The sequence below is a fragment of the Pristiophorus japonicus genome, chromosome 7 (genome assembly GCF_044704955.1).
Source record: "Pristiophorus japonicus isolate sPriJap1 chromosome 7, sPriJap1.hap1, whole genome shotgun sequence".
In the NCBI taxonomy this organism is placed as follows: domain Eukaryota; kingdom Metazoa; phylum Chordata; class Chondrichthyes; family Pristiophoridae; genus Pristiophorus; species Pristiophorus japonicus.
In genome coordinates this window covers 137,173,336-137,199,096 of record NC_091983.1, presented here as the reverse complement: position 1 = coordinate 137,199,096, position 25,761 = coordinate 137,173,336, and the positions used below count along the sequence as shown (strand labels likewise).

The window sequence follows — 25,761 nt, the reverse complement described above, 5'->3', positions numbered from 1 at the left end:
GTGGTCGTCACTGCTATAAGGCCAGCGTGGCAGTGTACCATTGAAAGGTACAGCGCAAGCTGGTGCAGGGAGGCGACGGCAGTGAAGAGGGACGTTATCATGGTCCAGGTCAGTGATTGGAGCTTGGGCACTTACAGCAAGAGCGGTGAGGTCGGGCCGAAGGAGCGGTGAGAGATTGTAGAGGGACGTGATCGGGGCCCAGGAGAGGCGTGAGTTCGGGGCCAGAAGAGGTGAAGGCCCAGGGGCAGCACGGGCCAGCCCACGCTGCGATATGTGTGCGCACTAGGTCTGTGCAGCATAGCTGGTCTCCAGTCGTCTTGGTTCTGGACCAAAACCTAGCTCTGTCAAGCCCGTGTGGTGGTTGGTGTGCAACGGCCACCACACATTAAAAAAATCCATGCACAGGCATCTTCCATTCTTCAGGATGCAGTTCAGGGCCTGGAATATTAGGTCCTTCATTGAAACACCAGCGAACTCATCCTTTTTTGGCGTGGAAACAAGTCATCCTCATTAGTATTAAAACACTTTACCTAAACGCATGCAGCATTCGAAACAAAGTAAATGAGTTGACGGCACAAATCATTACAAATGGGTATGATTTGGTGGCCATTACAGAAACGTGGTTGCAGGGTGGCCAAGACTGGGAATTAAACATACAGGGGTATCTGACAATTCGGAAAGATAGACAAGAAGGGAAAGGAGGTGGGGTAGCTCTGTTAATAAAGGAGGATATCAGGGCAGTTGTGAGAGACGATATTGGCTCTAATGAACAAAATGTTGAATCATTGTGGGTGGAGATTAGAGATAGTAAGGGAAAAAGTCACTGGTAGGCGTAGTTTATAGGCCCCCAAAAAATAACTTCACGGTGGGGCGGGCAATAATCAAGGGAATAATGGAGGCATGTGAAAAAGGAACGGCAGTAATCATGGGGGATTTTAACCTACATATCGATTGGTCAAATCAAATCGCACGGGGTGGCCTTGAGGAGGAATTCATAGAATGCATACGGGATTGTTTCTTAGAACAGTATGTTACAGAACCTACAAGGGAGCAAGCGATCTTAGATCTGGTCCTGTGTAATGAGACAGGAATAATAAACGAACTCCGAGTAAAAGATCCTCTCGGAATGAGTGATCACAGTATAGTTGAATTTGTAATACAGATTGAGGGTGAGGAAGTAGTGTCTCAAACGAGCGTACTATGCTTAAACAAAGGGGATTACAGTGGGATGAGGGCAGAGTTGGCTAAAGTAGACTGGGAACACAGACTAAAAGGTGGCACAATTGAGGAACAGTGGAGGACCTTTAAGGAGTTCTTTAATAGTGCTCAACAAAAATATATTCCAGTGAAAAAGAAGGGCGGTAAGAGAAGGGATAACCAGCCGTGGATAACCAAGGAAATAAAGGAGAGTATCAAATTAAAAACCAATGCGTATAAGGTGGCCAAGGTTAGTGGGAAACTAGAAGATTGGGAACATTTTAAAATGACAGCAAAGAATGACTAAGAAAGCAATAAAGAAAGGAAAGATAGATTACGAAAGTAAACTTGCGCAAAACATAAAAACAGATAGTAAAAGCTTTTACAGATATAGAAAACGGAAAAGTGTGATTAAAGTAATTGTTGGTCCCTTAGAAGATGAGAAGGGGGATTTAATAATGGGAAATGTGGAAATGGCTGAGACCTTAAACAATTATTTTGCTTCGGTCTTCACAGTGGAAGACACAAAAACCATGCCAAAAATTGCTGGTCACAGGAATGTGGGAAGGGAGGACCTTGAGACAATCACTATCACTAGGGGGGTAGTGCTGGACAGGATAATGGGACTCAAGGTAGACAAGTCCCCTGGTCCTGATGAAATGCATCCCAGGGTATTAAAAGAGATGGCGGAAGTTATAGCAGATGCATTCGTTATAATCTACCAAAATTCTCTGGACTCTGGGGAGGTACCAGCGGATTGGAAAGCAGCTAATGTAACACCTCTGTTTAAAAAAGGGGGCAGACAAAAGGCAAGAAACTATAGGTCGGTTAGTTTAACATCTGTAGTGGGGAAAATGCTTGAAGCTATCATTGAGGAAGAAATAGCGGGACATCTAGATAGGAATAGTGCAATCAAGCAGACGCAACATGGATTCATGAAGGGGAAATCATGTTTAACTAATTTACTGGATTCTTTGAGGATATAACGAGCATGGTGGATAGAGGTGTACCAATGGATGTGGTGTATTTAGATTTCCAAAAGGCATTCGATAAGGTGCCACACAAAAGGTTAATGCAGAAGATAAAGGTATGCGGAGTCAGAGGAAATGTATTAGCATGGATAGAGAATTGGCTGGCTAACAGAAAGCAGAGAGTCGGGATAAATGGGTCCTTTTCGGATTGGAGGTTACTGGTGTGCCACAGGGATTGGTGCTGGGACCACAACTGTTTACAATATACATAGATGACCTGGAAGAGGGAACAGAGTGTAGTGTAACAAAATTTGCAGATGACACAAAGATTAGTGGGAAAGCGGGTTGTGTAGAGGACACAGAGAGGCTGCAAAGAGATTTAGATCGGTTAAGCGAATGGGCTAAGGTTTGGCAGATGGAATACAATGTCAGAAAGTGTGAGGTCATCCACCTTGGAAAAATAAACAGTAAAAGGGAATATTATTTGAATGGGGAGAAATTACAACATGCTGCGCTGCAAAGGGACCTGGGGGTCCTTGTACATGAATCCCAAAAAGTTAGTTTGCAGGTGCAGCAGGTAATCAGGAAGGTGAATGGAATGTTGGCCTTCATTGCGAGAGGGATGGAGTACAAAAGCAGGGAGGTCCTGCTGCAACTGTACAGGGTATTGGTGATGCCGCACCTGGAGTACTGCGTGCAGTTTTGGTCACCTTACTTAAGGAAGGATATACTAGCTTTGGAGGGGGTACAGAGACGATTCACGAGGCTGATTCCGGAGATGAGGGGGTTATCTTATGATGATAGATTGAGTAGACTGTGTCTTTACTCGTTGGAGTTCAGAAGGATGAGGGGTGATCTTATAGAAACATTTAAAATAATGAAAGGGATAGACAAGATAGAGGCAGAGAGGTTGTTTCCACTGGTCGGGGAGACTAGAACTAGGGGGCACAGCCTCAAAATACGGGGGAGCCAATTTAAAACCGAGTTGAGAAGGAATTTCTTCTCCCAGAGGGTTGTGAATCTGTGGAATTCTCTGCCCAAGGAAGCAGTTGAGGCTAGCTCATTGAATGTATTCAAATCACAGATAGATAGATTTTTAACCAATCAGGGAATTAAGGGTTATGGGGAGCGGGCGGGTAAGTGAAGCTGAGTCCAGGGCCAGATCAGCCATGATCTTGTTGAATGGCGGAGCAGGCTCGAGGGGCTAGATGGCCTACTCCTGTTCCTAATTCTTATGTTCTTATGTTCTTATTTCGAAGGACCGCTTATGATAATGAGACATTGGTGACCAGATCCTCGATGCATTGGGCGATATTTCCTGACAGCTGGCCACCATGACTGAGTACGTTTCGCAGATAACGGAGATCCTGGAGGCGATAGCCTGGAACACTGCTGGCACAAGCCTCTCAGTGGTCCCGGAGCATGGCACTCCACCCCTAGGTTCTGCACCACTACTGCGAATGACAGATGAGAGACAGGACCAAGATCCTGCTTCTGGATCCGAGAATGTTCCCCCCTCGGCACCCCCCCGCTCCCGTACCCGTCCAACCACCACCTCTGCCTTCATCCCCCGCAATGAGGCACTGCCCGAGGACCTCTTCAGCCAAGTGGCGTGGAGTGAGGAGGGGAAGGGGTAGAGGTGGGGAGAAGCAGGGGAGGGGGAAGAAAAGTCAGGTGCATATCCGCAGGTGATAGCTGTGTTATATTTCCATCTGGGTGTATGCAATTTGTTGTAATGTATGGGGGGAGGGGACCACCCTCCTGCTTTGCCTTTGTATTCTGTGTTACTGGACATGTTGACCATTTGACCGATGTCAATGGTTGAAAAAGTGGGGTTGGGGTGTTTTTGTCCATGATACTTATGATTTCAGACCAATGATCGTATAAATTTTAAAAAATTCAACATAACCTTGTTGCGCATTGTCTCAGTTAGCTGGACCGTTACAGACTGGTGATTCCTTAACATGAAATGGTTAAATAAAACTTAACTTCAATCAACTTAAACTTTAACTGGCACCAAGGTGATGCCCACCATTGATATCTGAGCTGCACACACACAGCAGTGTGTCAGCGTTGTCACTCACAGCAACGTTCTTTCAGGCAAATCGTTCGGTTATGAGCTCCTGACGTAAGAGTCTTGCAGCTCTATAGCCACCATGGGCCCTTTCCTGCAGTCTGGAGTGGAGCGTGGGCATGGTTGCATAGTCAGCCTGATTGTCTGGCCCTAGGTCAGCGTCCAGCCTCTCTCTCCTGAGGTGGACCATCAGTCCCTTCTGGCAATTATTGTCCCCTCCTGATAGCCAGGTTGTGCAGCATGGAGCACACGACCACGAATTGAGCTACTTGCTCAGGGTTGTATTGTAGCTCCCCTCCTGAGTGCTCCAGGCATCTAAAGCACTACTTAAGTACAGTTATTGTTTTCTGGACCACACTGCGTGTGTCTCTGAGGCTCTGGTTGTATCGCTTCTCAGCCTCGGTGTGGGTGACACACAAGGGGATCATCAGCCAGGTGGCTAGGCTGTATCGGTTATCACCAAGCATCCAGCATTGTCCTTGTGGCTGACTCTTAAATATGTCAGAGACAGCGCTCTCACGCAGGATGTGAGCCTCATCAAAACTGCCCGGACATTTGGCATTCACTGCCATTATGATCTGGTTGTGGTCGACAACTAGTTGGACCTTCAGGAAGTGAAATCCTTTTCTGTTACAAAAAAGCTCTGGGTCCTGAGAAGGTGCCCGCATGGCGATGTGAGTGCACTGTATTGCTCCCTGCACCCTGGGGAACTTAGCAACGCGGTAGAATGCTCCAGCCCGGTCAGTCTGAGCCTCCGTGGTCATGGGGAAGCTGATAAAGTCCATCCTACACGCGTACAGAGCTTCCGTGACCTGTATAATGCAGCAAAGTGTGGCATGGTGAGACAGAGGAGAAATCTCGACCGCGGAGGCCCGAAAGGAACCGGATACGTAGAAAGACAGTGCCGCGGTGACCTTGACTGACACTGATGCCCTGATGGCAGGCTGCATATGTGGCCTGATGAGCTCACATATTTCACTAATCACCACCTTGTGGAAGCGCAGTCGAGGTAAGACCCCCTTCTCCGTCTAAGTGTGGGCTGTGTATGGTCTGGATCTCCTCCTCATTCTGGCATGACTTAAATTGGGCACATAATGATGTGCATTAAACATTGAGTCATTTGCACTATGCAGCATCTGCGTATTAATCGATGCAGGCTGAGAAATGGCTGGCCCCTTTGCAATGAAAGTATAACAGCGATTGATCAGAAGCAATAATTTCCTCACTAAAATACACCTACAGTAAACTCCAATCGTCCAGAGTCTGAAAATATGTCTGTTGAGATGGTCACTTCACCTGAGAAGGACTCCAGAGTCAATTCAAACTCAACTGAAGTTGAAGCAGCCTTTTGAATGAAGCGAACTGCGATTTTAAAAATAGCGCCCACACCACTGTGATTTGTTCAGAACAGTTCCACTTTTTCTGAGCGGTGTTTTGGGCGAGCGATATTGTGGACGAGATATGTGTGAGGTGGTGAAAGTGACGCTGGGTGATCTCCTGGGCGTTAGTTTCGGCAAATGCGATCTTTACAAAAAATAAAAGTAGGCGGTCAGTATTATTGAATCTCGGTGTTAATTACGTGCGGAAAGTAACGCAGGGCGATATTATGGACGTTGGTTTTGCCCATTCTGATGATTCCTCCAAAAAAAGTGGGCGGGCAGTAATATTTTTCCCCAGTGTTATGCACATGGAGAAAGTAACGCTCAGCGAAAAATGGGTGTCAGTTTCCATTTTGTGGCTAAGTGGGCACTATCTGGGCATTATACCTCATTTCAGCGGTAAAATAGACATTAAGTGGGCGTTATGCATGCAAAAAAAGTGTAAAATCTAGCCCTAGGTCCCTTCAATCACTGGAAACAGCTTGTTCTATTTACTCTGTCCAATTCCTTCATAATTTTAAAAATCTCTATCAAATCGCTCCCTAATCTCCTCTGTTCCAACAAAAACAGTCCCAATTTTTCAAGTCTTTCTTCATATTTGTTCTTCATTATACCAGGCAGCATCCTCGAGGATCTGTGCAGTAACAACTAGTCGCAAGCATATACTTGCTCAAGTGCAGAGTTGGAGCATTGGTGGTGAGACAGACACTTGGACTGTCCATAGGGTTTTCTGGCGGGAGACTAGTGGAAGCCCGAAGAGAAGAATTGTAAACTACTAAAACTGGCATTTCTTGGGTTTCTCACCAATCTCCTCCGAAGTTAAGCCAGGAGACCAGAACAACCCCTTGGAAATACAAAGCCAGGTTGTATACGCCCTAGCATGCTAAATTAGATTTGGGACAACATCTATGAAGTGCTGATGGAGCTCATGAAGGCGTCAATAAATATGTCCCACTGGAAAACAAATGTGATACCTATTTTCAAATAATAGAATCAAATTGTTAGGATCACCTATATGAAAGTAACCAAGTGAATGGCAGCCAGCACAGTTTCAGAAGTGGCAGATCCTGCCTGTTTTTTTGAGGGAGATATATCCCCAGTAGACTTTAGAAAGCCCTATGATGTTGTGTACCGTAACTTTCAAAAATCTTTTGAAATTATGGCAAGAGATCCTAAGACCCCTGTGGAAAAGCAGGGCCAAGTTGTCTTTGAGATGAGAGCAGGTTGATTGATTTGAAAATTAATCAAAATCTAGGGGCTTTATTCGAGATGCAATTAAATTTTACATGGTGAAGGCAATACTTGGACTTCAGATAATGTATGTGTATCTGTTCGTCAACATTATTTGCACAAGATCTTATAACTGTGCCTTTGACCCTGGCCGATTGCCAGATGTGACATTCGAGAACCTAGATTGGATAAGTATTGGGCAATTCTCGCTTGGTCTAATAGTTCTAGCAGGAAATTTATTACTGAGATTCTCATCGTCCATGTACAATATCATAAATAGAAGGATTACTGAGAGATGAAACTGACTCTTTCAGCCAAATGGCTGGTAAGCATTGTATCAATTTTGTAGCTTGGTGCATTATTTGGTATGTGTGTATTAATTAACCTATAAATAAATCTGATGAGTTTGTATTAGTATACGCACATTGGTCTGATGTGGTATTTACTGGATTTCAGGGGAAACAGGAGAATTACAAAATTTATAGCACAGAAACATGCCATTTGGTGTTTCTGCTCCACGAGCCTTCTCCCATTCTATTTACTTCAGTCTCACCGTATCAACATATACTCCTATTCCTTTCTCCCTCATGTACTTATCTAGCAGGGCCTAGTAGCAAGACTTCCCTGCTTTTATACTCCATTCCCTTTGCAATAAAGGCCAAGATACCATTGGCCTTCCTGATCACTTGCTGTACCTGCATACTATCCTTTTGTGTTTCATGCACAAGTACCCCCAGGTCCCACTGTACTGCACCTATGCTATTTGCCTCAACTATTCCGTGTGGTAGCGAGACCGTGCTGGAATCCCACATGATCATCCAGTGTACTCTTTACTGCAACTAGAATGTAATAATATAACTACAGAGTTGATGCAGGCAGGTGAGTGTGAAAGTGTGCAAAGGCTATTTAACAAAATTTGTGAAGAAGAGCAAGTACCTGAAGACTGGGGGAAGGCGATAATAATACAAGAACTTCAAAAAAGGAGCAAGAATGAATGCAACAATTGCAGAGGAATCAGCTTGCTGAGTATCCCTAGAAAACTATTTACTAAGTCACTGCAGAGGAGAATGAAAAGATATGTAGAAGTGGTACTGCATGAAGAGCAAACTGGTTTTAGGCCAGGATGAGGTACGATCGATCAACTGTTTGTGATAACAGATTTCGGAAAAATTTATAGGACACAACATTCATTGTTACAAATCCATAGATTTTAAGCAAGTCTGTAATAATGCACGGCGAGAAGGGACACAGCATGTCTTGAGGATGTAGGGTATTCCTGAAAAACTTTTCAGACTAATAGAAAACATCTACAAGTCCTTGAGTGTTGTTAAGAGTGGACGGGAAACTGACGGAATGGTTCAGATCAACAGTTGGAGCGAGACAAGGATGCCACTGTTGACTGATTTATTTAATCCAGCATTGGAAACGGTAATGAATTTTGCACTAAATGATGATATTGGTGGTGTCTCACCTTATGTGGCAAGATTTTAAACAATCTCAGATTTGCTGATGACACTGACCTCATAGCAACATCTAAAACAGATTTGCAGGACTATCTGATAAGGTATACGTGGAGAGAAAAAGATTCGGATTACAGATTAATCCAAATCTTCAAGCATCAGGAAGATGTACACATTACAGTTGGAAGGGAGGCAGTTGAACAGATGGAAAAGTGTGTATACTTTGGTGGGCCGTCAGAGAATAGGAGTTGTGAAGAAGACATCAGAAGGATTGCACTTGCTTCTGCTGCTTTTGAAAGTTTAAGCAGGAAATGGAAGACCTCAATATATTTCGGTGAAAACTAACTCAAGAGTTCATGAAGCAATGGTTATCATTATAATACAGATCTGCATGCTGGAACATGAGAAAATTTGACTAACAGCAGAGATTAGTTGTTGGAGAGGAAATGGGAGTAGCCAGGATGCAAAGAATCAAAAACAATATACTTGTCGTAAGAACACAGCTTGGACAAGAACCAATACAGAAGATCCAAGAAAGATGACTGCAATAGTTTGGGCATGAATGAAGAATGCGAATAGCTAAAATACCACTCAGGTATTGAACAATTTTCAGTAACAGACACTAAAGTCAGATATTCCACAGTCTGAAGTGCCTTTCATCCAATCATTCTGTGTTGGATTCAAATTTGGATCAGGCTATGAAAGGATAAACTTTTAACACCCTATGTCATCCAGTCCCCAAGTTTTGAGAGACAGCTGCAAAGATGAGATCCTGATGGAAGGTTCCTGTTCATAAGCATCATTTATATTGAAGTGATCTGAAGCTAACAAAGCATTTGCTTGACAAAGTGACATTTAGCATCAGGTCAAGAATGAGTCAGAATCTGATTCAAGATAGGAAAATGATATTGACGTACAAATATATTTGACTTTAAAGTTTTGTCACTGGTTTCATTAATTACTCTACTAATGAATGTCATATCAGATAGATGAAGGCAACCAAATGTCTTTTTAAACAGGAATACAGTAAAAACCCGCAACTTGCAATCTGTCAATGTATCTCCGGGAAAAGGTCATCCACAGGCGGAGAGTTCTGCCAAGCGAATGCCCGTGAAATTGTTACGCCTCGTAAAAGCAGGCATAAGGCCTGTTTTTACAAGCATAAGAGTTTAAAAAAACATAAAAATACATTTTTATAATTTATACATTAAAAAAATGGTACAATAAAGTAAGTTTATTTTTAGCCCCTCTAAAAGATTAAAATTTATTTTTCAAAATTTTTTTGTTTTAATTATTTAATTGAATGGCATTTTAATTAATTTTAAATATGTAATTTTTTAATTATTTATTTGATATGTAGATGTATTTTTGGCAGTATTCCCATTTATACTTATGCGGATTCCATACACACGGAATTCCCATAAGCATGAATGGGGATCTCCTTCTTTTATTGGTTGGGCCGGCACATATGATCCCAGGGGCGCTTGTGAAGCGCGTGCGTCCGAGGTATGTGTGCCCCTACCTGTGGGTACCCAGAGAGGCCCCGGACCGCAAGACTCCGTACCTCCTGGACCACCAGGTGCCTACACATTTTCACATTTTATTTGCGGTTTGGAGGCATTTCCCAGCGGGAAGCCTCCAACCACAAATTCAGGGCCACAGTATAGAATTCAGAATTGTCCCCTGTGGCAATACATTACATCATATGTGGTTACTGAGATCACTGTGCTATTTATCATGCTTTTTTTAAACTTAAAGGGGAAGGAAAGTTAAGGGACCACAGTGAAAGTTCCTTAATCAACTCTAATGGGAGCAGGAGGACCCTGGTGAACAATGGAAGTGCTCCAAAAGTTTAGTTATACATGTCTGGTATGGAAATACTATAGATAGGTGAAAAAAACAAATAAAATACAAATAACAAACGGAATTGAATTCTTCTTGAGCCATGAGGTTGATGTTAGTAGGTTGTGCAATGAGGTGACTTTGTGTGACACAAACACTGGTGGATGATCAGGAAGATGGATAATTTGAGCAAGGACAACTGAAGTTCCTGGTCAGCTGAATGCTCTTCATATCCAGCCAGGGTATGTGTTCCCAGGGCTGTACAGCTCCAGGTCAAAACTCAGGGCCGTCTAAAGTCAAAACCTTCCAGGAATTCACTCTTTACATTCTGACATTCTAAATCTGCCGAACAAAAAGGAGGAGACCCAATTCAGCAGGTCTCCATGGAAGTAAACTTTTGATGTTTAAAAAAAATATCTATAACGATAATACATTTTTTGAATATGAGAGTACTTTGAAGTTTTAAGCTACAAAGAAAATTCAATATTATATTAAATTACGATTTGAATGCAATCCATTTCTAGATATCTTTGGTCATTACTCTTTGTTTTGCTGCTGCACTCACCCGAGGATGTGCTCACAAAGCAGTCTGCAGTAGTCACTGTGCGAGCTGGTAATTAGGAGCAGAACTTTCCCAGCATTCTTCAGCCTCCTCAGCCAATCTTTCAATGATTCAGAGCAACGGAGTAAATATTTTCCTGGATCCTTTTTCACTGATGGAAAATATATTCCAGAATCTTCTGTTTTAATAAAAAAGAAAATAGATAAAGTGTGACCATGTTTTAAATTATATACTGCAATGATTTTCAAAACATATGAATCGGCAATTTGGCACATTCAATAGTCCATATTTATCTTACTTGGTCTTTGGCATGCTACTTAACTTTGTAACTTCATAAAAATGCTGATTCTGTCCAAAGCCTACCTACTTAATATTCGATAATTGCTCATTTTACAGCAATATTGTGATGTTCCATTGTAAATTTAAGATTCAGGCCCTATTCATTCATCATCTACTGATATGCAGCTGAGTGTCTACAGGCAGACATGCTCATCAGGAAGGTGTGGCTTCAGAACACAGAGAATTTTCCATAAGAATTTGATTTCATGAAGAAAGACCACCAAGTGAAAAAAAAATCATTTTATTAGGTTCTGAGGCTGCTTATGTTTTGCAAACTTACCAGTAACTTTCGGAGTGTTTACAGCTGTGACACCAAAATCTGCAAACTAAATATTCCTGCCATCTGTTCATCAGACTAATGTTCATTTAAGCACCAGTTGCTGTTAGGCAGCACATTGTTTACACTGCCTTTGCTGGATCACCCATTCTCTTGTCCCAGTGGTTAAAATGTTGTGTGAACAGAGTGCAAAATTATTTCAGTTGGCTTTCATGTTCATTTTCTCTGATTTGTGCAAAGTAGCAGGAGATTCTGAAGTGGAACCACTTCTGAATTTCAATTTAGTTTCTGCGCCTCTTCCGGGTCCCAGTTTGTTCTCTGGGTCCTTCCAGGCCAAGACCCGCTCTGCATCTCCACCCCCCAACCCCCACTCCCACCACCCCAACTGCCGCTAGGCCTCAGCCCATCCTCTCACAAATGCTGGCATAATTGAGACCATGCAGTTATAATCAAGAGGTAGGGGAGAGTCGTTGAGATTTTTCTTCGGGTTGGGTCCATTGTTGGAGGAGGGTTGAGGCAGGACTTCCATCCGTCACCTCACCTATTTTCCTGTGTCATGGGTAACTAGTTATGCAGAATGGCAACAAGAGAAAACCCACCACTGCTGAGGAGGAAGATGGAATGGTGCTGCGCAGTGTAACACCTGCTGTAGCATCCCAAATTAAAGGTGGCAGAAGAGTCTCAAAGTTGGAACTGACTGAGGCCTACAGCCGGTGAGAGGGGTTCTGTGGGCCTTTCACCTTTGCCACATGGTGTACCACCACCCATCTCTTGGCAGTCCTTGAGGTCAGTGATAGTAGTAGTTGGAGGTCGAGGAAATCAGGCAGATTCCCAGGCTGCATTTCCCGCAATGAGCAGTCTGGGGTCACGTGGCCTACTACCCAGGGACAGGAAGAGAGGGATGTCGAGGTCCACCTATGTGGTGGTGGGGCTCCTCACTTTTTTTTATGCCACTACACCACCTAATTTTCATAGAATCATAGAATGATACAGCACAGAAGGAGGCCATCGCGCCTCTGCCAGCATTTTGGTAATGCTATTCAATTAATGCCATTCCCCTGCTCTTTCCCCATAGCCCAGCAATATTTTTTCCTTCAAGTAGTTATCCAATTCCCTTTTGAATGTTATGACTGAATCTGCTTCCACCACACTCTCAGGCAGTGCTTTCCAGAACACAATTCACTGTGTAAAAAATGTTTCCTCATGTTGCCTCTAGTTCTTTTGTCAATCACCTTAAATCTGTGTCCTCTGATCACCGTCCCTTCTGCCACTGGAAACAGTTTCCCTTTATTTATTCTATCGAAACTACAATTTATATTAACACTTTAGACTTTGGAATCAAAAACACAATTTCTAAATTTGCAAATTACACCAACTTGGGATGGATAGGCAACACTGAGGAGAACTGCAACAAATTACAAGAAGACATTAGTAAACTTGCAGAATAAATTTCAACATATAAGCATGAGGTATTACATTTTGGTAAGAAAAATAAGGTAGTCACATATTACTAGGAAAATAAGAATCTAAATGGGGTAGAGGAGTAAAGGGATCTTGGAGTACTAATACACAAATCACAAAGTTGTGACGCAGGTTAATAAAGCCTTAAAAAAGCAAACCATATGTGGTTATGGTTGTTGTTAATGGTTAGGGGTTAAGGTTAGGGGTTGAATGTTAAGGGTTAGGTTAGGGGTTGAGGTTAAGGGTTAGGTTAGGGGCTAAGAGTATAGGTTAGGGGGTCAGGGTTTGGAACCACTCTGGGCAACACCTCGGGCTGCATTGGTCCGGCTCTCCCTGCGCCTGTCTCTCACCTCCGCCGGTACCAGTGCAGGCCCAGCGCACAGCCGGTGGAGCCAAGGACCGAGCCGGCCAACAAGCCCGCGCCAAAGCTGCGTGGAGCCCCAGCCGGCCCGCCTCATCGAACTTTGGTTAGATCACACTTGGAGTACAATTCAGGTCGCCATATTATAAAAAGGATATAGAGACACTGAAGAGGGTACAAAAAAGATTTACACAGATGATGTTGGGAGTATTGTGGCCAATTCTGGGTACCGTACTTTAGGAAGGATGTGAAGGCTTTCGAGAAGGTGCAGAAAAGATGTACAAGAATAGTTCCAGGGATGAGGGACTTCAATTACGTGGATAGACTGGAGAAGCTGGGGTTGTTCTCCTTAGAGCAGAGAAGATGAGTGAAGATTTGATAGAGGTGTTCAAAATCATGAGGTGTCTAGACAGAGTAGATAGAGGAAAACTGTTCCCATTGGCGGAAGGATCAAGAACCAGAGGACACAGATTTAAGGTGAATGGCAGAGGATACAAAGGTGACATGAGGGAAAACCTTTTTACGCAGCAAGTGGTTGTGCTCTGGAATTCACTGCCTGGAAGGGTGCTGGAGGCAGATTCAATCATGACTTTCAAAAAGGAATTAGTTAAGTTCCTGAAGGAAAATAAATTGCAGAGCTATGGAGAAAGGGGTATTGGGATTAGCTGAAGCTCTCTTGCAGAGAGCCGGCACAGGCTCGATGGATAAATGTCCTCCTACTGCGCTGTAATGATTCTATGATACCAGAAATGCGAGGATATACCAATCAGGAAAAGATGAACAGGCTGGTCTCTTTTCTTTTGAAAAGAGAAGGCTGAAGTAGACGGAGAAAGTGTTTCCACTTGTGGAGAATAGCAAAACTAGGGGCCATCAATATAAGATAGTTCCCAAGAAATCAAAAAAGAGAATTTAGCAGAAAGTGGTGAGAATGCGGGACTCGCTACCACAGGGAGTGGTTGAGGCGAATAGTACAGATGCGTTTAAGGGGAAGCCAGATAACCATATGAGGGAGAAGGGAAAAGAGGGCTATGCTGATAGTTATATGAGGAAGGATGGGAGAAGGCTCGAGTGGAGCATTATTGTTGGCATGGATGGGTTGGGTTGAATGGCCTACTACTTTTCTGTATATTCTATGTAAATCCATGTAAAACCATTCATGTTTTTTAACACCTCTATCAAATCTCTTCTTAACCGTCTCTGCTCTGACGAGAACAACCCCAGCTTCTCCAGTCTAGCCATGTAACTCAGTCCTGGTACAATCATGGTACGTTTCTAGTAAATCTCTTCTGCACCCTCTCGAAGGCCTTGACATCCTTTCTAAAATGTAGTGCTGAAAATTGAACACAATACTCCAGCTGAGGCTTAACCAGTGTTTTATAAAGGTTTAGCAAACTTCCTTATGTTTTTACTCTATACCTCTGTCCTGGTTAACCCTTGCCACTGGATAGAGACCTAGCTCTGTCAAGCCCGTGTGGTGGCTGATGTGCAACGGTCACCACACGTTAAAAAAATCCACGCACAGGCATCTTCCACCCCTTCAATTGGAGTTCAGGTCTGGAACATCGGGTCCTTCATTGAAACATCTGTGAACTCATGTGGAAGCAAGTCATCCTCGTTCGAGGGTCCGCCTATGATGATGACTATTAATAAAGCCAAGGATCCTATGGGCTTTATTAATAGCCTTAACAACTTGTTCTGCCACCTTCAAAGATTTGTGTACATATACACCCTAGTCATTCTGTTCCTGCACCCTCTTTAAAATTGTGCCATTTTGTTTATACTGCTTCTCCTCATTCTTTCTATCCAAATGCATCACTTCACACTTTTCTGCATTAAACTTCATCTGCCTTTTGTCTGCCCATTTCACCAGTCTGTCTATGCCCTCCTGAAGTTTGTTACTATCCACCACTGTATACATTCCTCCAGTCTGAAAAATGACCATTCACCACTACTCTTTGCTTTCTGACCCTTAGACAATTTTGTATCCATGTTGTCACTGTCCCTTTAATCCCATGGGTTTTTATTTTTCTAATATGGTACTTTGTCAAAAACCTTTTGAAAGTCTATATACACATCAACTCTCTCTGTTATTTCATCAAAGGACTTGTTCAAGTTAGTCAAACACGATGTCATTAACAAATCCGTCCTGACTTTCATTTATTAGCCCATACTTTCCTAAATGCCAATTTATCTTGTCCCAGATTATTGTCTCACCACCAATGCAAGGCTGAATGGCCTGTAGTTTCTGGGTTTATCCCTCTCACTGTTTTTAAACAGAGGTGTAACATTTGCAATCCTCCAGTCCTCTGGAACCATCCCTATATCCAAGGAGGATTGGAAATTTGTGATCAGAGTCTCCGTAATTTCCACCCTTACTTTCCTCAGTAACCTAGGATGCATCCCATCCGGACCAGGTAAGGGGTATAGTAGAGGAAATTCCAGCCCACTATTTTATGCGGATAGTCTCATGCCATTCTCTTCACAATCAGTCAGGCCGACTCCAGATTTATCCTGCAACTTTAGTCTCACTGCCAATTATTTCTCCGTAGGCCTCCAAAAATTTATCTCGTCTATAATACAGTTTATAATACACAAGTCACAGCATTAGATGTGAAGTCACTGAATGGAGTATTTAGCGAGTATTGCAAGATCACTAATTCTGCTTTGCACTCCCCCAGTCTCAGGACATCTCCAAATAGAAGGAAGTAAACTTCGAATGTTTCCAGGCTTTTGAAACTTTGGTACATTAATAAAGTTCAATTTTCCCCGGTGATTTGTGCTGTTTTTTTGGAGCAGGCTGCTTTTTTTGGCCTAAGTTAAAAAACCACAGTTTCCCCGATCAATTTGCACCAGTGTAACTCAGTTACGATTTTTTTAGGTTCGTTTTTTTTCAGCCAAAGTGGGCGTAACCTGCCACCCACGCCAATTCTGGCCATTTAGACAAGTTTGGCCAGCTGAGAATTACTCCAGTTCTGCTTAGGCCAGCGTATGTGACCTCTGCAGAAAAACCTTCTGAAGAGTTAAAGAAATTGGTGCAGGTAAGTGCAGCAGATGCCCGGACAGCAGGAAAGGTGAGAGTGAAAGTGAAAGAGAGAGAGAACCGGGGACCGGGAGGCCATTCGGCCTGGGATGTCAGGCGGGGGAGCGGACCAGCAAGCCCTTCGGCCAGGGCTAGGGTAAGGTAGCGGGAATAGCTTTAATAATTAGAGGTAAGTTGCTGCAATATATTTTTAAATTGATGTCATGTGTTTTAATGTGTTGGGAGCTGGCCCCCAAAACTAAAGGACAGGTTAGGCCATGCTAAAATGAAGAAATCCAACAGAGAAACTTAGAACAATTTTTTGACGTACTTGGGCCCCAAAAAAACAGGTGTAACTCTTCAAGTACGCCAAAAAAAAGCTTTGGGGAAAATGGAGTGCATAATGTTGCACGGATTCAAATTTAATCAGCATTTAGTCCCTTCTTAGTCTTATGAGACAGTGATGTGAAGCCAGCAGTATTACTTGGGTTTGCCAGCTCCACAGTCCTCTCAACCTCAGACTTGCAACGATTTGTTATAGTCCACCCAAGATTCAGTAACAGATGATAATGTAGCATTCATTAACATTTCAAAACACTATCATTTGGAAATTACTGAAACTAGTGTTGGGAAAAAATGTACTTCTGCAAAATAGTTATTTATCTATTACATTTAATGCAACATAAACAAATTGTGCATAAAGTCACTTATACAACTTTCAAAAGCGAAAAGGCTGAATTATGCAATGTGTAATAAACACATTAAATTAGCCAAAAAAGAAAACTACACCAATTGTAACTATTTGGGGGAAGACAATGTGGCCAATAAGCAAGGGGCAAACACGAATGACTGGGTGATAAACAGGCACTTTAAATCTTAATTTATATTCTTGCCTCCGCATCTGAAGATGTTGGGTATCACTGTATGGCCACCAACTCACCCAATTGGCCCTTCTTCACGTATGAACCTAGATCGAGAATGCGAGTGAGCGAAGTTGATTATATTGGGATTCACAGACAAATTTAATGTTGTCCTAATCCAATGTCTCCCCCCACCACACGCTTTGCAGCAGGGAGGACTGGATACCAATTACATGTCAACCCTCGCTGATTATCAGTGAGTTACAGTTGTTGTGTAGCCACTGCTGTTTATGTAGGTAAACATGGCAGCTAACTGTCACATAGCATGGTCCCACAAACAGCAATAGAGAAAAGGCCAGTTAATCTGTTGTAGGAACAAAAAAGAACTATTCATAGAAGCATAGAATCATAGAATGGTTACAGCACAGAAGGAGGCCATACGTTCATTGAGCCTGCGCTGGCTCTCTGCAAGAGCACTTCAACTAGTCCCACTCCCCCGCACTTTTCCCATAGCCCTGCAAACTGTTTTCCTTCAGGTACTTATCCAATTCTCTTTTGAAAGCCATAATTGAATCTGCCTCCACCACCCTTTCAGGCAGAGAATTCCAGATTCTAACCACTCGCTGCGTAAAATGCTTTTCCTCATGTCGTCTTTGGTTAATCTGCCAATCAAGTTAAATCTGTGTCCTTTAGTTCTCAACCCTTCTGCCTCTGGGAACTGTTCCTCTCTACCCTGTCTAGACCTCTCATGAATTTCAACACCTCTATCAAATCTCCTCCCAACCTTCTCTGCTCAATGGAGAACAACCCCAGCTTCTCCAGTCTAACCGCATAACTGCAGTTCTTCATCCCTGGAACTATTCTTGTAAATCTTTTCTGCACCTGCTCTAAAGCCTTCACATCCTTCCTAAAGTGTGGTGCCCAGAATTGGATACAATACTCCAGTTGAGGCTGAATCAGTGTTTTATAAAGGTTCATCATATCTCCCTTGCTTTTATACTGTACGTCTCTATTTATAAAGCCCAAGATACCGTATGCTTTTTTAACCACTTTCTCAACCTGTTATGTCACCTTCAATGATTTGTGCACATGTACCCCCAGGTCTCAAATAAAAACGGAAAATGCTGGAAATCTCAGCAAGTCAGGCAGCAACTGTGGAGAGAAAGCAGAGTTAACATTTCGGGTCGATGACCCTCAGAACTGGAGAGTGTTCGGAAACAATGGATTCTTAACAAGCACTGAAGGGGGGAGGGGAAGAAAGAACAAAAGGGAAGGTCTGTGATAGGATGGAAGGCAGGAGAGATGAGAAACACAAACTAGATGATGGGCCAAATTCAAATGGTAATGCCAGGAGTTAGAAAAACATTAGTCAAGATAGGGTGTGAATGGTGGGATTATGACCCAACTGCCATTAGAGACAAGGAGAAAAAAAAGAAACAGGCTCTGAGGGGGATGGGGGGGGAGGGAGCAAAAGATTGGCAGCGGTTATGCTCTAAAATTTTTGAACTCGATGTTGAGTCCCAGAAGGCTGTAAAGTGCCTAAACGAAAGATGAGGTTCTGTTCCTCGAGCTTACGTTGAGCTTTGTTGGAACAGTGTAGGAGACCGAGGACAGAGAGGTCAGAGTGGGAATGGACTGGAGAATTAAAGTGACAGGCGACTGGACGCTCAGGGTCACACTTGCTGACTGAACGGAGGTCCTCCACAAAGCAGTCACCCAATCTACGCTTGGTCTCCCTAATGTAGAGGAGACCACATCGTGAGCAGTGAATACAGTATACTAAATTGAAAGAAGTACAAGTAAATCGCTGTTTCACCTGGAAGGAGTGTTTGGGGCCCTGGATAGTGGGAAGGGAGGAGGTAAAAGAGCAGGTGTTGCATCTCATGCGCTTGCACGGGAAGGTGACATGGGAAGGGGAGGGGGTGCTGGGGGTGACTGCGGAATTGACCAGGGTGTCGCAGAGGGAGCGGTCCCTTCGGAATGCTTGGAGGGGAGGGGAAGATGTGATTGGTGGTGGGATCACGCTGGAGGTGGCAGAAATGGCGGAGGATGATCCGTTGATCGTGGAGGCTGGTGGGGTGAAAGGTGAGGACAAGAGGAAACCTGTCATGGTTCTGAGAGGGAGGGGAAGGGGTGAGAGCAGAGGTGCGGGAAATACAACAGATATAGTTGAGAGCCAGGTTAACCATGGCGGAGGGGAATCCTCTCTGTTGAGGGAAAAAGAAGACACGTCAGAGGCACCAGTGTGAAAGGTGGCGTCGTCAGAGCAGATGCGACAGAGACGGAGAAACTGGGAGAATGGAATGGAGTCCTTAAAGGATCCGGGGTGGGAGGAAGTGTAATCCAGGTAGCTGTGGGAGTCAGTGGGCTTATAGTGGATACTGGTCGAAAGCCCAGAGATGGAGATGGAAAAGTCGAGGAAGGGAAGGGAAGAGTCAGAGATGGGCCATGTAAAGGTGAGGGAAGGGTGGAAATTGGATGCAAAGTGAATGACATTTTCAAGTTCAGGGCGAGAGCAGGAAACGGCACCGATACAGTCATCAATGTAGGTCTCTCTGTTCCTGCACCCACTTTAGAATTGTACCCTTTAGTTTATATTGCCTCTCCTCGTTCTTCCCACCAAAATGTATCACTTGGCACTTTCCTGCATTAAATTTAATTTGCCACGTGTCCGCCCATTCCACCAGCCTCACTATGTCTTCCTGAAGTCTATCACTATCCTTCTCACTGTTCACTATACTTCCAAGGTTTGTGCCATCTGCAAATTTTGAAATTGTGTATTGCACATCCAAGTCTAAATCATTAATATGTATCAAGAAAAGCAGTAGTCCTGGAACCGAGCCCTGGGGAACACCACTGTGTTCCTCCAATCCGAAAAACAACCGTTCACCACTACTTTCTATTTCCTATCACACAGCCAATTTCGTATCCCTGCTGCGACCGTCCCTTTTATTCTATGGGCTTCAACTTTGCTGGCAAGCCTATTATGTGGCACTTTCTCAAACGCCTTTTGGAAGTCCATGTACACCATATCAACTGCATTGCCCTCATCAACCCGCTCCGTTACCTCAACAAAAAAGTCAAGCAAGTTAGTTAAACACAATTTTCCTTTAACAAATCCGTGCTGGCCTTCCTTCCCTTCTCTATCTTTCCTGAACACCTTATATCCAAGAATATTTAGTACCCAATCCTGCCCTTTTTTGGGCCAGGTCTCCGTTATCGCCACGACATCATATTATCATGTGTCTATTTGTGCTGTAGCTCTCCAACCTTATTTATTGCACTTCATGCATTCACACTCATGTACTGTAAACCTATCTTAGATCTTCTTGTATTCTCTCTTAGTCTGACCCCATCTAATACCGTACTATTTCTTACTCTAATGCTATCTCTCTCTCCCAATCCTTTGTGCATCATCTTTCTCCTTTCTAATGCTACATCCTGGTGCCCACCCTCCTGCCAAAGTAGATTAAACCTTCCCCAACACTACTAGCAATCCTCTCCGGCGAGGACATTGGTTGCATCTCTGTTGAGGTGCAACCCGCCTGGCCTGTACACGTCCCACCTCCCCCGAAACCGGTTCCAATGCCCCAGGAATCGAAAGCGCTCCCTCCTGCACCATCTCTCCAGCCACGCATTCATCTGCTTTATCTTCCTATTTCTATACTCACTAGCTCGTGGCACCAGGAGTAATCCAGAGATTATTACTTTTGCGGTCCTGCTTTTTAATCTCTTTCCTAGCTCCTTAAAATCTGCCTGCAGGACCTCATCCCTCCTTCTACCCATGTCATTGGTGCTGATATGGACCATGACTTCTGGCTGTTCACCCTCTCCCCTCAGAATGTTCTGCAGCCGCTTAGTGACATCCTTGACCCTGGCACCAGGGAGGCAACATACCATCCTGGGATCACATCTGCGGCAACAGAAACACCTGTCTGTTCCCCTAAATATCGAATCTCATCACTATTGCTTTCCCGCCCTTCCTCCTCCGCGCCCTCACCACCCCCCCATATACAGCTGAGCTACCCATGGTGTCGTGGACTTGGCTCTGGCTGTACTCCCCAGAGGAACTAAATACTGGTTGGAGAGCGAGATGCACTCAGGGAACTCCTGCACTCCCTGCCTGGTCCTCCTTGTCTGTCTGATGGTCACCCATTCCCTCTCTGCCAGCACACTCTTATACTGTGGGGTGACCACCTCCTGAAATGTGTGACCCAAGTAGCTTTTAGCCCATCTAGCAATCCATGCTCCTCTTCCAGAGATTTCACAGATCATTTTGCCTCAACACCAGAAGGTTATGCTGCTGATATTGTTCGATGAAGAGGAGTGGGAGGAGGCTTGTGTGGAGCATAAACACTTGGGTCAAATGGCCTGTTTCTGTGCTGTAAATTCTATCTAATTTCCTCTACTACCTACAACATAATACTTAAATGCAATTTAATGCATGCATATAAAAGTTAATATCTAATACCTTTTATTGCATTGAAATTTTAAAAATTAATGATAAAACTAAAGTACTGCACAAAATAGTTATTGTGAACTGCATCCTTGAAGCAAAATCCATGCATTTAGCACTTGGACAAAACTGAATAACTTGTTACCGAGAATTATGTAGAAATGACAACACAGAAACAGGCTGTTTGACCCAATCATCCGCGTTGGTGTTTATTCTGCACGGGTGCAGTAATCGTATGGATTCCTGGGGAGGGATGCACACCACAGTGCTAAAACCTTAAGATTGCTAGGAAAGCTGTTTTGAATTCTGTGGATAATTGGCTACATTTGGTTGTGATTTAGGCTCCTTATGTGTCACAAATGGTGGCTTTTACATTTCTTCTGGAGCGTGTGTCTAAGTGAGCTCAGTTGGCTAGTGTTCAAACCAACCATTTTCCAATGCATTCATCATTTAGTATAGTTCTGATAATGAGGTTCAAGAAAAATTCTGAAACCAGGTTAGTCAGTAAAAAATAAAGCATTATACAGGTACAGTGTCGAGAATCCAGATGCCTCGGGACCGAGGCCGCTCTGGATTCTGTGTATTTCTGGACTTCGGAACGTCTTTATGATGTCCAGAATCCGGAAACGCCCGAGCCCAGGTTTATGTATTTCTGGACTTCAGAACGGTTTTCCGACAGCCTGAGTCCGGAAACGCCTGGGTCAAGTTAAGTAAGGGGAGGGGAGGGGAGATCGAGTGGCGGCAGGGGGGTGGGGTCTAGCGGCAGGGGCGGGCGGGGGGGGGGGGGGGGGAGGGGAGGGGAGGTCGAGCGGCGGAGCGATCGAGCAGCGGCGGCGGTTGGCCCAAGGCGGAGGCCAGGTCGGCAGCTGCAGCCCGAGGTGGGGGGAGAGGTCAGCTGCAGCCCGAGGCGGGGGAAGAGGTCAGCTGCAGCCCGAGGTAGGGGTCCGGATTCCAGAACATTTCCCGGATTCCTGACCCCGCCACGGATCATCCCAATGTCCGAATTCAGGAACAGTACAGATTCCGGCACTCCGGATTCTCGATGCTGTACCTGTAATATATCCATCTTTCTTCTGCATTCTGAAATCGCCTCTGAAAGCATAAATCACTCTTTCTTCCAAGTTGTTTTCTGTTGCTCCTTGTTCCGTAGTCTCCTCAGACCAAACACCACTCTGACTAAGTGGGTAGATGGATAACCTCTCCCTGGTCTTAAGCTAATATTGCTCTGAGCCAGTTACGAAGGGTTGAAGAACAAGACAAAAGAAGGTTTTTAAAAAAATAATTTCTATTTTTCCCTCCTCTTCTGAAGGTGTTTTCACATGCTGGGGCACCACTGTATGGATAGAGTCTGCCCCCACCCAAGTGGCCAGTTTTACACACATGCATTCTCCAGCAGGAGACATTGGGTAGCAATCACAGGTGTGAACCCTTGTTGTAGTCCTCCCAGGTCCATGGGTACGTGGGCCAATCACTGGGGTCAAGTTTTGGGCCGTGCCTAGAACGGTGCAGCCCCGACCTGGACGCCAGTTTTTCGTGCCTAAAAGTGCGACAGAAAAATACCTCCAGATTCTCCAGCTCCTTGCAGGTCCCTGGCAGCTCGGCACGCACACAGCAGCAGGGGGGCGGAGCCACAGAGTCATGCCGATTCTACAAGTGGTGGGGGGGCAGGGCTAATTTAAATGAGACAACGCCATGCCGGCAGCCTTGCGCGCACGCGCAGTAGCCCATAAACATTGGCACTCGGTCATTTTTAAAGGGACTTAAAGAAAAGTGTTCATTTGTCTGTTGAACCCATGGAAAGGCTTGGGATTGAATTTTGGTGATTTTTTTGGTGTCTGAAGGAGTGCTTTTAGCAGCACTGTTGGAGAAATCACCTGCTGAAATCAGTGAGTGCTGCTTTTCGCCCCTATCCCATGGCCGAATGGCCTCAGCTTCCTTCGCAGCTCGAAGGCTGCTTGTTTGCTGTGTCTTCGGCCGCCGTCAGCCACTGTCTCCTACATGGAAGGAAGGCCTGCCTGAAGCACCGCAGCTCGAAGGCTGTTGCTGCTTCACACAGGTAGGAATATTCAATATTTTGTCTTTGCTTTGTTTATAATTTTTTTATTCAGAATGGCTCTTTATTTGTATAAGTAAGACTGTTGAATGCTTGTAGAATTTAATTACTTCCCTCCCCCCCCTCCCCCGCCCCCCTCGTTCCCTACGCCTAATTTGTAACCTACACCTGATTTGTAAAGTGTAGGCAAGGTTTTTCTGAGCGTACAAAAATCTAAGTTAGATTGGAGTAAGTTTTCGCTGCCCAAACTTTCAAAACAGGCGTAAGTGGCCAGACACGCTCCCTTTTGAAAAAAAAAATCTGTTCCAAACTGAAACTGTTCTAACTGACTAGAACTGGAGCAAACTAAATGCCGAGAATTGCAATTTCTAAGATACTTCATTCTAAACCAGTTGCTCCAAAAATATAGGAACAACTCAGGCCGAAACTTGACCCTAGTGTCTGGTAATCACTGCCCAGTGTAAGGGCAACTAACTCAGCACTGACTGGGCACTGAAGCTGAGATTTCCCTGCTCAGCACTGGTCAGTACCACAAGCTGTGCATTATTTATGCAGAGTCGCCGCTTAGAGACAACGTTGATCCGGATTCTTTTTCCTTCAATCTGTTTCAGTGAATACACTGACGCGAACACCGATTGTGCTTTAAACAAAGCAGTCTTTATTTCTCACCGGCCGGCCGAGACTTATCAGACAGAAGGAATACCCTCTTGATAGAGCGTACACCCTTTCTACGGACAAGTAAGTTTACATTGCGAAAGCACACAGTTATACATTTTTTGGTACAAGATAACAAGATACAATTAGAGTGACATCCTAGTTCATCCTATCCCCTTTTGGTCCCTCCTTTCCATTGTCCACTCATGAGCCAACATCTATAGTAGCTGTTTTTACTATAGCTTATGCATTGTTTCTAAATGTTACAATTTTTACTGGCATGATTAGTAGCTTAAAACCTTGAGACAGTCTGTTAATTGTGCTGATGTTGTATTATTTGCCATCTGACATTCTCTTAGTTATTTTTCCATGGCTTATACATTTTCATATATCCATTTTACTTATCCACAACCTCAGACATTGTTTTTCATTGACACCACTTTTCTTACAGCTCATGATGCAAAATGTTGTGGTCCCAGATAGTCACAATGATAATCTTAAACTTGGATTAATACACACAACATGAAATCAGTCCATTTGCACCATGAGGTATCTATATTAGACCCTTGTGCCTCACTCTGTGGAGAGGAAATAGATGCTTGACTTATGAAGAAAATAATTAAATTATTGTTCAACAATTGAAGAAGCACTTTGCGTTTATTCTTTATTACATGCAGAGAACCTATGCTAACTTTATTAGGTTTACTTTGCAAATATTGCAAAAATGTTCAAATTATGGATTTGTTTTTACTGTATTTCATCCCAATTTATTTTAAATTGTGGAACACAGCTCTTAAGTGAAGTTTCTTAATTGAGATCACAATTCAAACTAACACATAACTAGAAATTGACTTCAATTAAAATAACCATAATATAGCATCATAAATATATATTTTTCCAGCATTATTCCAACTTCCTGCATGCTTTGTAATACACGAAGCACACACCGGATGGCAAAGTGGATGGGGAAATGGCCACCATGCCAACATCGTGGACATAATGAGCTAAGGGTAAACCCAATAAAAACAGATCAGGAAACGTTGGCTGGAAGAGTTTGGTTTAAAAAAAAAGTAATTCTTGTATAGACTGGAACACTATATTTTTTTATTTATTCTTGGGATATATGTGTTGCTGGCAAGGCCAATATTTATTGTCCAACCCTTGAGAAAGTGGTAGTGGTCCTTCATTCTTTTGTTGGGCCAGGAGAAGCAAGAGTGCTGATCTAATTAAGGTGTTTAAAATGATTTGATAGGGTAGATACAGAAACTATTTCCTTCAGTGGGGGGGATCCAGAACGAGAGTGCACAATCATATAAATAGAGACAGGTCATTTAGGAGTGAAATCAGAAAGGGTTGTGCAAATCTGGAACTCACTCCCCCAAAAGGCTGTGGATGCTGGTCAATTGAAATTTTTAAGACTGAGATCAATACTTTTTTGTTAGGTAACTGTATCAAGGAATAGGGAGCAAAGGCGGGTAAATGGAGTTGAGTTACCCGTTAGTCATGATCTAATAGAACAGTCGAACAGGCTCAAGGGGTTGAATGGCCTACTCCTATATTCCTATA

General features: G+C 43.8%; 1 protein-coding gene across 1 annotated transcript in view; it reads right to left on the bottom strand.

Moving 5' to 3' along the window:
• The window catches only part of nt5dc1 (5'-nucleotidase domain containing 1), a 796,921-nt gene that overhangs the window by 239,297 nt on the left and 531,863 nt on the right, over positions 1-25,761 (bottom strand). The window contains exon 7 of the mRNA XM_070885335.1: positions 10,719-10,893. Coding sequence (XP_070741436.1) covers positions 10,719-10,893 — 175 coding nt within the window. The remainder of the gene's footprint in view (positions 1-10,718; positions 10,894-25,761) is intronic.